General features: G+C 42.2%; 1 protein-coding gene and 3 non-coding genes across 4 annotated transcripts; all 4 read right to left on the minus strand.

Annotated features, from left to right (window-relative positions):
* Positions 1-3812: 3812 nt before the first annotated feature.
* RPS12 (ribosomal protein S12) lies at positions 3813-7835 on the minus strand. The gene is made up of 6 exons (XM_059842069.1): positions 7720-7835; positions 7529-7580; positions 6994-7110; positions 5210-5312; positions 4642-4743; positions 3813-3902 (listed from the first exon to the last, which is right to left on the minus strand). Exons 2-6 carry the CDS (start codon positions 7540-7542, stop codon positions 3840-3842), a joined length of 399 nt encoding a protein of 132 aa, XP_059698052.1. The 5' UTR covers positions 7543-7580; positions 7720-7835; the 3' UTR covers positions 3813-3839.
* On the minus strand, positions 4231-4365 carry LOC132325914 (small nucleolar RNA SNORA33). The gene has a single exon (XR_009486069.1). It is a non-coding gene; the product is annotated as a small nucleolar RNA SNORA33 (small nucleolar RNA).
* LOC132325915 (small nucleolar RNA SNORD100) lies at positions 4810-4896 on the minus strand. Its single transcript, XR_009486070.1, has one exon. It is a non-coding gene; the product is annotated as a small nucleolar RNA SNORD100 (small nucleolar RNA).
* LOC132325905 (small nucleolar RNA SNORD101) lies at positions 6192-6266 on the minus strand. The gene has a single exon (XR_009486061.1). It is a non-coding gene; the product is annotated as a small nucleolar RNA SNORD101 (small nucleolar RNA).
* Positions 7836-13021: the final 5186 nt, after the last annotated feature.

Raw genomic sequence — 13021 nt, forward strand, 5'->3', positions numbered from 1 at the left:
TTACCTAACCAACCAACATTTTAATTGGACAATAGGTATACTAATCAATTAATCTTATAAAAATTGTAGGATTACTGTGCCATGTTCAGTTTTTGCCACGTCATGTACTTAAAAGCTTTCAAGTAAAGTTTTGCTTTTATGTTATCACCCTAAAGGTGCTAGAGAAGATCTGTTCTGTTTTCCAGGCAACAGTCTATCACAAATTACAAATCTTACTAAGGCTTCATATCCCAAACACATCATCTCCAAGAGATCTTCAAGGCTGACAAATAGATATATGTTCAGAATTCCTTCACATCCTTGGATGAAAGACCATTGTCAAGTCTTCAGGAAAGGGAGCAGGTTTCAGGGACAATGCTTGCACCAGATTCAGGAACGGAGACACCTGAGGAACACTGGCTTGCATCTCTTTCCAAACGAACAAGGAACACAATCAGACAGGTAGAGGCAATTCTTAGCCAGAAATATTAAACAGAAAATATTGGGGCCAAATTTTTTAAAGGATATTTTCTGGCCTATTATTAAATATATTTTTTCTATATGTGGGATTAATTCTCTCCCTTCATAAAGTACTTAATGCATTAAATTGGACAGGAACATCTCTTCTCTTGGCAAAGCAGGCAAAGTAAACAATGCTCTCCAAATTAATGGCTGAAGCCCTCAGAAGTGCTTGCGCAGCAGATTTGCTGCTGAGAGGCCCCGATGCCCCAACACTTGTGCTACTGCAAAGCACACCAGCACATTACAACGGGACCCTGCTGTGAACAAGCTGTCCTAAAATGAAATTACCTTCAACTGAGTTCTCAGGCTCACACATCGGAAGCACACACACCCTTTTAAACAGAAGCAGCTGAGTAGCTGTGCCACTATCCCAGACTCCAAGGGACTGCAACAGTGAAATATGCACTGTCACGAGCAACACGGGAGGCCAGGTATAACCTACTCTCCTACAGGAGCTGTAGTCAGGCCCATGACTCCATCAAAGCAGGAACTGTGCAAACGTGGAGCTGCTGCTGCTGCACAGATACTCAAGCTTTTGTGACCTACAGAAAACAGTAGTGGTCCAGATGACACAGTGGTTCTACAAGAAAATTAGCTTAACTGGTTTCAAGACTTTTATCATATAGGATGTTCTCCAATGCTCTTTGGGAGTCTGTTCTTGACACCTTCAAATGACTACCCAGAATTTCTTCAAAAAACTTCATTAGCTTTGTACTTCATGGTGAAACATATTTTAGGCCTGTAAACAGGCTTCCATACAAAACCACCCAATCCCGCTATTCCTACCCTTCCATACAAAACCACCCAATCCCGCTATTTCAGTTCAGAGTACAAAAAATAATTCTCAGGATTTTGCCAACCAAAAGCCACAAAACATACATCATTGCAGAATGGTTTGCTCATTCTTCCAGTCTCAAAAGGAAAACACGAAAAGGACATTGAATATGACGAACAGAGGAAAAGTCAGGGAACCCTAACTCAGTAGTCTTTATTCCCCATTCCCATGTTTAGTGCTGTCCAACCACATCTATTCTGGAGACTACTAATGTACCCCATTGGGCAGGGGGGCTGCAGCCTGAAGCAGGATCCCAAAGCCTACTCCTCCAAAATCTTATCTGAAATCCAGCAGGACATATAAAAATCAGTACAGCTTCTACAGTTAAACAAAAAATACCCTTTATCAAGAAAGCATGAAGATATTGGCTCTCTTTAGTCTACAAAGCAGAGGCCTCAGAGAAGCATTAAGTGATGCACTATGAATGAGTAGTAATCACTTCTTTGCCTCAGCCAATTTAGAAAAATAAACCTTTAAGCCTTGGGTGGAATATTTGGATCTCAGGAAATTTCTGAAAACAAACCAAACCCTAGGGATAATTTTAAGTAAAAAGCATGAAGAACACTAAATCAGTTCTCCAATGCTTACTCTGCATAAGCTCCAAGTCACTTGTAACATTTCATTTCCTGGAAAAGTCCTAATTTGAAACCTAAGCATTTTGATAAGAAAACTTCATTTTCAACCTAAATCCTTCTTTCAAAAAACATTTAGGAAGCGTTGATTCTATTCCAATAAAAAAACTTGGCATGAAAAGATGCCATTCCCTAGTATTAACATTCATGACTATGTAAAATGGTATGGCAACACTAAAAAAAATGTAACATTCCTGAATGTTTACTGAGGTGCCATTCCACTGCAGCAAAAGAAACACTGCCTAACAAACTTGCTTGTAAACTACAGCTCCCCTTACTTGCATCTCTTCACAGCAATTAAGAGGAAATGCAATAATCCAGCTACTGCTAATGTTGCAATTACACTGGTATAAATCAAGCACAAAAAACCCCATTTTGATGTTATTTTTCTCACACAAAGTTAAAACATTAAATGAGTATTTTGTAAACCCAGATAGTTTGCGTGAGCTGGACTCCTCTCAACTTGGTGGCAGATTTAACACATATTGAATAATGGAATAAATTATGTTGGAAATAATCATGGAGTCTTAACTGCAAACCAAACACTGCCAAGCCCACCACTAAACCTCGCCTCCTCCAGGCTAAATAACCCGCTTCCTAACTGGTTTCAGATCCTTCACAAAACTTGCCATCCTCCTTTGAACAAACTAAAGTACCTTAAGGTCTGTTTTCTGAGAACATGCATTAGTTTAGCAAAAGGATACAGACCTCACATATTTGAGCAGGTGACTCAATATTGAGTACACCTGAAAATGTTACTATAGAAACCTTTTTAACAACCCAAGCCACCCAGATCTACCTGCTACAAAGTAGTAGACAGGGCCAGAACTAAAGAGACCCTTTAAGAGCCTAAAGAGCTGTAAGTGCATCTGAGCCCAGCTGGAGAAGATACCTGCCTTCACTCTCACACTTATGATCAGGGGTATCAAGAGGGGTTACAAACTATAGTAAAAATTGAAGCTGAAGAGCCTGCAAACGGAGAAACATTCCCATCTCCTCAGCCACAGGTGCTCAGTCCCAAATATTCACATTCATATCTTACACATTAGCATGATCAGCAATTCCTTATGACTCACTCCATTTAGGAGCTACTCTGCAGAAAATTTAAGACACATGAAACAACTTGCAGGAGGGTAACAGATCCCACCAGTCTGAATCTCTTGCATACAAAAAACAGACAAAAACACAAGTTCTGAACATCAATTCTGAGCAACTACAGAAACCAAAACACTGGGCCAGTTAGGAGTTTAACACTGCCTCATCTGAGCAAGTGAGAATTCAACTACTTGGCTATCCTACTAAGAACTACAGAATCAAATCTACAAGTGGCATGACAACACTAGTTAGAAAATGCTATCACCCACAATTTGAGGCATAGGAACAAGTAAAACACATATTATGTCCATTAACTTCCCTGGATGAATTAAGAAAGCATTTATAGAAATCCTACATCTCAGAAGAACTGTGAAACAGTTAAGGCTGTTCTTCTCATTTGTCTTGGCAGAAAGATCCAAATTTGTATCACAGAGGCAGCAATACTTTAGATCAGAATCCTAAAAATGCAAAAGACTACCAAGCAAGGATAGTTTTTAACTGTCTGCATTATTGCAACTTGAATCTGTGCCATGTCCTAGCTGGTAACTTCTGGGGTAGGAACAGAAAACAGAATTACCCTAAACCAGGAATAGTGGCAGGGATCCCCAAGATCTCTTTAGTAAACTGGCACAGTTAAAATACTAATAAACTACACCAACATTTGCAAAGTTTTTTGCATCTTCTGATGCTATCCTTTGCAACTCGAAAGAACTGTTCCACAGACACAAAATCATTAAACACACATACACTAGACTGGTTCAAAATTTATTTGTCAATCATTTCTTGCACTTGAAGTACTCTTCGATGACATCTTTGGCCTGAGATTCCTTGCCATAGTCCTGTAACACAAAATAACCCATTATTAACATAAACACAGACCCATCCTAAATTGCACAAACTGTATTTCATAAGGACAAATGAGATTCTGACACTTTGTCACAAAAATTTTAAAAATTTCACACAAGTAAGCTCAAGCAATTTGCCAGTTTTTCCCCTATTCTTTAATAAAACTATTCTAATAAAGTACAGTTCTATTTCATTCAAATGTAACACCCATTGACAGGAATGCAAACAAAATCTTTTTTGTTTAAAGAAACTCAAGAAAAGCATGTGAAAAAGTAGCATGACTATGAAAATGCATGCAGAAGGTACCAGTCTTCATTGAGAAGATGTAGCCATCTCTTGGGACCTCAGAGACCACAAAGTCTTCAAGGCTCGTACTGTGGCTTTACTTTGCCAGTGTTATTGTGAAGTAAGCTCCGCAAAACATTTTCAAGTTGAGCGGACACACTGAACTGGCTTTTCTATGTAAAGCAAAGATTCCTATCTTCTAGGTAGGCCCTTCCTTTTAATGATTACTGGCAGATAGGCATAGATACTTTGAGGACACAACTATTAACTCACAAAATGTATGTGAGTAAATGAACATGACAGGGACTATGATACAGGAAAGCAGCTTCTATTCACTATCAACAAAAAAATTTAGGAGCTGTATTCAACAGTTCCTTATCTAAAGCAACCTTTGGTTTACTACTTATTTTCAGAAGTCAAAAAATAAAACATATTTAGCAATCTTACTTTGACAACCACACAACTGCAGCCCACCACTTTGCGAGGTTTTCCTTCTCTGTCGATCTTGCAGAGACCCACCCATTCGCCCAGCTTCTTGTTGTCATCAACCTGTGCAGAGCACCACATCACATTAGAACTTGCCATTTCTAGTAGAGCTGGCTCAGCCCAGAAGCTGCTGTACTGTCAGAAGCATTGGGTAACGGATGGCTGCTTTCCTCACATGCATCAGCAGAGGGAGCCAAAGTATCATCATCGTACAGCTGGAGCCTTCCTGGAGTCACAGCAATGTTCCTCCTGCCCTCCACTCCCAGCAATAATCTTATATATTATCCAGGACACCCAAATTCACTTCAACTGTGCAAAAGAACCAATCCACATCCCTTGCCATTTACACCCATAGGTTTTGTACTGTGGAAAAATGGCAATCACACAGAACCAGAACAATCTGCTGCTAAGGTAAGTTCTGCTTAGGTAAGTCATACACAGAATTACAGTAGTGTTCTAAAAGTTCAGCTCTCTACATGCTAAAACAAGCAGCACAACTGTTCCAAACTTTTGTTTAAAGTTCACTCACCTTTATTAAGTTGATCTGATGTTCTGCACAGAGTGCTTCAACTAATTTTACATATGTGGGTTCATCACAATTTGAAGCCAGAACACAGAGATGGGCTTGGCGTCTGAAAAAGAAAAAAAGAACTGACAGATGTTACTTCAGGCACTAATTAAAATTTCTTGATAATCAAAACCAAAAATAAATGCACATGCATTTCTAGAGAACCACTTCTTAAGTTTTAACTTTTGGTTATGAGACACCATAAGCTTTTGAAATACTAAATATACTTTTGATGTGATTTGTCACTTTTAATGTTATTTATATATACATTACAGGCTATTCATACATTTTTAGCCTTATCCTCAGATTCTATTCCTGTTTTGAAAGCTTCTAAAAATACCACTAAATAAATTTTCAGCCATTGGAAAAAGGTCTGATGACTGGATAAATACCATGCTCCCTACAGAACTGCCACAGTTACAAAGCAACCAAGTTACAAGTCACTTCTTATTTACCACATATTACAGTAATTTAACATTAGAATTTTAGTTACTAAAAGCTTGAATTTTTCATGTCAAGGTGTTGTAAGTTCTTCAGAACAATCTTTTCTACTTACGTTCAGAGAAGCTGTAATGACAGGGCCTCAACTCTAATTAGGATCTTTGTATACTGTGGTACAATGTTAAGATACCAAAGGGATACCTGACAACAGAGAGAGCTGAGTAGGTCTTCTATGCTTTACCTAATGAAATGTGACCTCTGCAAACAAAGTCAGTTTTCCCTAAAAAGACCTTCTTTATCAGGAGTGTCACCAGAACGCCAGAAACATTTCTAAGCAAGAACCATCACACACAAATGTGTAAAAACTGCACACACATCATCTGAGCACACAGCTTTTAAAGCAGGAGCTGAACTCAGAACTCACATAAAGCAGCTGTCAGTCACCTAAGCTGTAGTTCTTTGCCCCTGCTTACTGCCTTGTCCCAGAGGTTTCTGCATACAGGTTTGTCAGACAGCAGTTGTCACTCACAGGACGAGTGAAGGGGTATCCGACTAACTGAGAAGTCATCACCCAAACACTGTAGCTTTACATTTAAGCAGATTTTTCTTGCAAGGAAAGTATGGATAAGCGTATGAACACACACACAGGTATGTATGTATGCGTGTATATACATCTGTATATACTTAGCCCTAGGAAAGACCACAACTGATTACCCAATGACTAGCAGTTCAATATTGTTTTGATATTGCACCTTGACAATGTACTCATTGTTGCAATACACAAAAAAAAAAAGACAGCAAAAAAAGCCTAAGAAATTGATGAATTTAAGGATTTTTCATAAAAACGAAATGAACACTTGTAGGAAAAGTCTGAAATACATATTACCCCATTAAAATCATTTAAAGTTTTGAGAATACTTTATTACTTCTTAAAATATAAGGTTCTTGAAACCTTAGGTTTCATAGCCATATACAGCAAGCACCATTAAATTTTCTTCACAAAACCCATATTCCCACATGAACACTCAGTGGGCACTGGGGCCACAAAATGACAGAAACTAAAACACCAGATTCTGCTTTTCTTCAATAATTGAGTTTAGCTTCTATATTTTAAGATTCCACTTTAAGTCCCCAAACCAGGAGTTACATAAGACAAAAATTACTGGCAGAAAGCTATAATATTGCATAAGTTTTAAACTGAACACCTGAATAAAATGGCGACTGCAAATGTTCAACACACCTCATCACAAGGTCTCACCCAGTTTTACTATTCACAGCAGAGAAACTGGTCATACCACACTTACTTGTCCAAGGCTTTGGCTGCTTCACGGATACCGCGAGCAAGGCCATCGTGGATAAGTGCGGTCTTCAGCACTTCTTGCAGAGCGGTGTTAACGTCCATTACACCTCCAGCAGTAATGCTAAAGAGAAGACACACAATGTTCTGATCGTGCCAACAACTTTCAACTAAAAGCAAAAGCTTCCCGTCCACCTGCAAGCATCCGGCCATTAAAAAAGTACAGAAAAAAAAGCAAGTTAAAGCACTATGTCAAAGGAAAAACAGAAGAAGGATGAACTTGAAAGAAGCTAAGGCATTAAATCCTCCTGGTGAGCCGCCGGGCCATGCTGCCTCCACGCTCCTTTGGGGAGGAGAGGACGCCATGCGCACAGCGGCCCTGCCAGACGGACCCCGCGCCCATCTCCCGGCCTGCAGGAAGCACGCAGCAGCACCGCGCCCAGGCCTGCACACACGGCACAGCCAGAGCTCCCGAGCCTGACGCGCAACGGAGCGACCCGGCCCCTCCGCCCGCCGCCCTCGACGGCCCCGGCCCTGCTCACCCTTCCTCGGCCATGGCGCTCTCGGTGGGTGCGGTCCCCGCCTGGGTTCCTACTGCAAATACAGACACAGGCCGCCCCGGTGAGCGGCGCCGGCCGCCCCGGGGCCCCCGCCCGGCCCGCTCCCGCCGCGATGCCCCGAGGGCCTGGGGGATCCCGCCCGGCCGGGCCCCGGCGCCATTGCGGACACTCACCCGGCACCGCCGCGCGCCGCTGCACAGAGAGGAGGCGTAGCCACCGCCGCGCGCTCTTATAGCGCCACAGGACCCCGGCCTGTGTACGCGCGCGCGCGAGCCGGGGCTGCCCGTCGCGGTGCCTGGTATTTGGCTTGCCTGTCTGCTGTCCGCGGCAGAGGGAGATTTGTGCAGCTTTGAAACCAAGAGCTGGGAAGTGGTTTTAAACAGAAATTAAAGTGCGAAACTGAGTAGCTGTAAGCAATAACTGCAAATTGGCTTTGTCAAACAAATACTGTATGGGAGATTCCTCTGCTGTTACCAATGGCTGAACCCAGCAGTCACAGCAGATGCCCTTCCTCAGTGAGGATCAAATAAAGCCTCACAAGAAACTCGGTTTGCTGTTTTCCTGGGAAAGAATTGTGCAAATTAAGTCTACGAAGGAAAACTATCACCCAAGAGGTTCCATAAAAAGGAGCATTGCTCTTTCAATGGAAAAACAACTTTTAAGTGCTTAAAGTATCCCTTTGATTTGGAGGAGCAGCCTCTGGGGGGAACACCAGCTGTGCCAGTGGGCAGGAGTCACCTCGGGGTGGATCACCAGCCAAGGGTCACCTGGGCTGCTTCACTCGGGCAGGACGTGCACCCGGTGCAGCCAAAGCGGTCTGGCATCACTGGCACAATCCCCCTGTCGCTGGCAGCCAAGAAATGGGGAACATGGGGAAAACACCCTAATTCCCCTTTCTGCCAGCAGGTCACAACACTGAGCTGTAGATTGGAAGCCTCATAAGTGCGACTGCTCACCCCTGTTCCTGTCACACGTGCACAGGTGGTTCAGCTGATGGCGAGTGCAGCACGGCCACCACATTGCAATGTGTTCCGCTTCAGATGGATGACTTGACTGTTGGGTACTCTACATGTGATAAAATATAAGAGAAATAGGTAACAAATATTGATATCCATGGTTTGTGGCTAGTGCAATCAAACACATTTGTCACCGGCGTTTTCAGCCACCTTTTCCACAATATGTTCTTCCTTGGTCTTCCTGGTGTTGCCAAGCAGCAGGATGTAGGCTAAATACAGCTAGGGAAGAGACACTGTGCAGAAAACGACTCACTGGAGCTGGTCAGGGCAGAGGAGGACAGAGAGGAAAAGTGGAATCTGCTCAGCTGTCTTGGAGCTGCCCAGCTTAGCCTGCACAGCTTTTCAGAGCCTGCCTGGGGGAAAGGCCTGGCTGGGGCCTGCAGCACTTCCAGGTTCCAGCTGTGAGACACAGCCCATGTCAACTCTCAGGCAGTCACCTACATTTACACTACAGAGATGTAGAAAGGGCAGAACCAGCCTCTGAGCAAGTCATGGAGAGAGAAGCACAATATGGGGCCTGTCCTCTCCCTGCAAGCTGAGCTACCAAGGACAAAGTGGGTAGGAACGACCCTGCCCACTGCTAACACAGCAGCCTCTGAGATGCATTTAGCACCTTCAATGCTGCCATATATTGCTTGAAATTCTGAACTGCAACTCTTGTTGCAATACCCCCATTTGTTGCAACCACTGCAGTCCCAACATAGATATTCTAATTTAGCATCTCCTGTGAGACATGTGGTCCTGACTTCTTCCCTCCTTCCTCCACAAGAAGTAGGAACATGTAATTTCCTTGCACTGCTCAGAAAGCATGCAAGCACACACAAATAATACTGCCCACTTTTTTCCCATCTCTTCAGGGGAGAATGTTTTTCCCTATATCCATCCATCACTTAATCTTCTTGTGCCCTTGAAAAGCATCAGAGGCACCTAATCTACAGAGTAGTTTTTGTACTGAGTGGAACAATATACCATTACCTCCCCTAAAGGTCTTCAAAGGATAAGAAGTCTGTATGCAGCCTACAACACATCAGTATCTCCAGGAAGTGCTATATACGTTCAGCCCAGGAGATGGAAGTATGCACATCTGAAAGCTTTGTATTACAGCAAAAACGATAACAGTCAAAGTATAGTCTAATAGTCTAGCTGCCACCACTAAAAAGCAGTTTTCCTAGTTTCCACAGTTTCAAGAAAACTGTGCTGAGATAAAAGTTATGTATTTGTAGAGAGGAGGTTTTCATTGGCACTGAACTCTGTGTGGAAATGTTGGTATAGCCTAGTAGGAGTCTGTTATTTTTGTTTAATAACTAATAAAGCATGTGATCCTGTTGGAAGGTCTCTTCATTGCACAGTGTGAGCTCAGCATTCATATGGGTGTTCTGCAGGTTGTTGGTACTACTCCACCTGCACCACCTTTCTGTCCACATTCCTGGAAGCAGTAGCTAGTTTCTTAAGCTCTGCATTTTCCCTTGGAGTTATGTTCATTGAGCACCCTGCAGTTCAAATGCTGGCACACAGCCATGGGGAATGACATGTTTAAGCCAAGGATTGCAGTCCTGTGCTAAAAGTACTTCCAGTGCACTTGAGGCTGGGTGAGTGGTGTAAAGCGAGTGCTAGAAAATGAGGAGCTGCCGGATGCAGGGTTCTAAAGGGCTGAGGTGGTGTCAGTGCAGATGCTGACCTGCAGCTTCACTGAGCAGCCAGCCCCAGCAGAGGAACTCGGTCCTCTCAAAATCTGGTTATATTACAAACAGCATAACATGCTACCTATAAACTTGGATTTGGGGAGAGGAAGATGAGCTGCTGTCACAAGGCATTCAAGAATTTTGATTCTCTCCAGCCTGCTGTTCTGAGTGATCCATTTGGACTCACCATCTTGCTGCATATATTTAAAAACCCTTTGGTTATAGCCACTACCCTTTGTGCTTGCCATTCAGTTCCTTGACTCTCCCTGACTGTCTCCCTTTCCAGGCTGGCAGCCTTCCTTTCTTTTTCCACTCTGATCAAAATGGGAACTGAACTTGGGGACTTTTTCAGAAGAGCAGTACTGCAGTGAGACTATAATGGTTCACTCTTGTCTCAGCCATCCTCTTCCTGCTCCTTTTCCCCATTATCTCTCCTTGTCTCTTGCTCTGGTAACATTTATCTTCCCCTTGCATTCACCCTGGCAACCACAACCATATTTTTCAAAATGTCAGACTACAGGGATAGTTTAAGTGCCATATTGTAAACTGGAGACTCAGTTCCTGAGTAATGAGCAGTTTAGACGTGGCACAGTGTGGTGAGGCAGCCACATAAGCAGATGAAAGTATCAGGTATTGCAGACTCCCAAGAGAGGTCCATGACACTGCTAAACTCTGAACAATAAGTTGTGAATTTCAGTTCCAAACAATCCTTGCAAAAACTTACTTTTATCTCACATCTGTCTCTAGAAATACAAAACACGGGCATGTGTAATAAATAAATGTCATAGGATAGAATCATCTCATTTTCCTTGCAAAACAGAAATTATTTCTCAGTCCTGTGGAAAATCAACCTGGAAGCCTTCTTGTTCTATATCCACAGAAGTTCTCACCAGCCCCAAGGGAGAGATGTGTATTTCCAAGTACCTCCAGATGTAGAAAAGAACAGCCACCCACATGCAAGAGATGTCTGTGTCAAGTTTCAAGTACTTGGAGAAATTAGGGAGAGGTCATTCTGGAGTTTCAGAGAGAGGACAAACTATGATATTTCAATACCAATTTGAAATTAACTAAGGCCTTGATTCACGATAGCTGAACAAAACAGTTTGCTGGTTTCTGTTGCCTTCTACAGATTTTGCATGAAATGCTGAAAGGATGTGGTTATCTTGTGGTCACATTAGAGTAATTTTAAACTATTTCCCAATAGCATTGTGCAGCTGCTGACAAAAAAAATATTCATATGATATAAATATGCACTAAAGATTTTCTTGATTGCAATGCAAGTCTTTCTAAGATCTCTACAACTATACAAAGCAATAATAAGGAATATGTATTCCCACATGTGCTGAGCATTTCATAAAGTCCTTGAAATCTATGAAGGAAGCTACTCTTTCTGCAATTGTCCTTCATATGTTTTTACCTTGTGGACATAAGCCATGAATTTGACTCTATGTCTAGTATTTATAGAGAACAGGTGCTCTAAACCGTGAATTCTACATCCAATTTGGGATCTGAAAGAAAAAATACATGTCATAAAAGTTGTTGCAGATGTGACATAAGCAAGAAGGGCTTGTATGATTTGAAAATATATATATTTTTATTAGACTTAATAAACTGTTGTAATAGGCTGGTAACTGGTCCTGGTTCAAAGGTAGCAACTATTTGTCGCTCTACTGGTTTTGGCTGGGGTAGTATTACTTGTTGTCACAATAGCTAGTATCGAGCTGTGTTTTGGATTTGTGCTGTAAACAGTGTTGATAACGCTGGGATGTTTTAGTTTCTGCAGAGCAGTGCTTGCACAGATCCAAGGCCTTTTCTGCTTCTCAGCCCACTACAACAGTGAGGAAGCTGGGGATGCACAAGGAGCTGGGAGGGGATTCAGCCAGGACTGCTGATCCCAACTACCACAGGGATATCCCATACTGTACGATGTCATGCTCACCATATGCAGAGCTAGGGGAAGAAGAAGAAAGTGGGGGACATTTGGAGTGATGGTATTTGTCTTCCCAAGTAATGGTTACATGTGATGGAGCCCTGCTTTCCTTGAGATTGCTGAATACCTGCCTGCCTGTGGGAATTGGTGAAGAATTTCCTTGTTTTGCTTTGCTTTCATGCATGGCTCTTCCTTCACCAGTTAAACTGTCTTTGTCTCAATGCATAGGTTTTCTAACTTTAGCTCTTCTGATTCTTTGCCTGATCCCACTGGGAGGGAGTGAATGAGAGGATGTGTAGGGCTGAGTTGCTGGCTGGTGTTAAACCACAATGAAAGCTTACTGAGAATATGTGAAGGATTAAACAACATGTTCTATTAACAAGTTTCTTTTGGCAATAATGAGCAGTGCATAAGCAAGGACCTTCATAGCCATGTTTCACTATTGGAGTCATATATCACTGCTGCTTCTCACACTTCAGCCTTCTGTGCACACTGACTTTGTGGAACTCTGACTCTATAGGCTTTTTTGGGTTACTCATGTAAAGTAATGAAAGGACAATTGGGGTTTGAAAATAGTTGGAAGCTGTGGAGTTAAGAGTATAGACTTGAAAGAGCAAGTAGTTGTTGTAAGAATTGTTTCATCTCCTGAAGATAACTGACTGCATCTCCAGCCACAAAAATGAATGCTTTATTCTCTTGCCACAATTTTATTCTTTCTCTATAAGTTTCTCTTATTCACTCTACTTGTGTGTCATACTTTGAATATATAATGGTTTTGTTATTATGCTTGCAAGTCCTCTTCCTTTTTTTTTTCTTTTTTTTTTGGGGGGGGGTGGGTTAAGCTGCT

Source organism: Haemorhous mexicanus, chromosome 3 (assembly GCF_027477595.1).
Source record: "Haemorhous mexicanus isolate bHaeMex1 chromosome 3, bHaeMex1.pri, whole genome shotgun sequence".
In the NCBI taxonomy this organism is placed as follows: Eukaryota; Metazoa; Chordata; class Aves; order Passeriformes; family Fringillidae; genus Haemorhous; species Haemorhous mexicanus.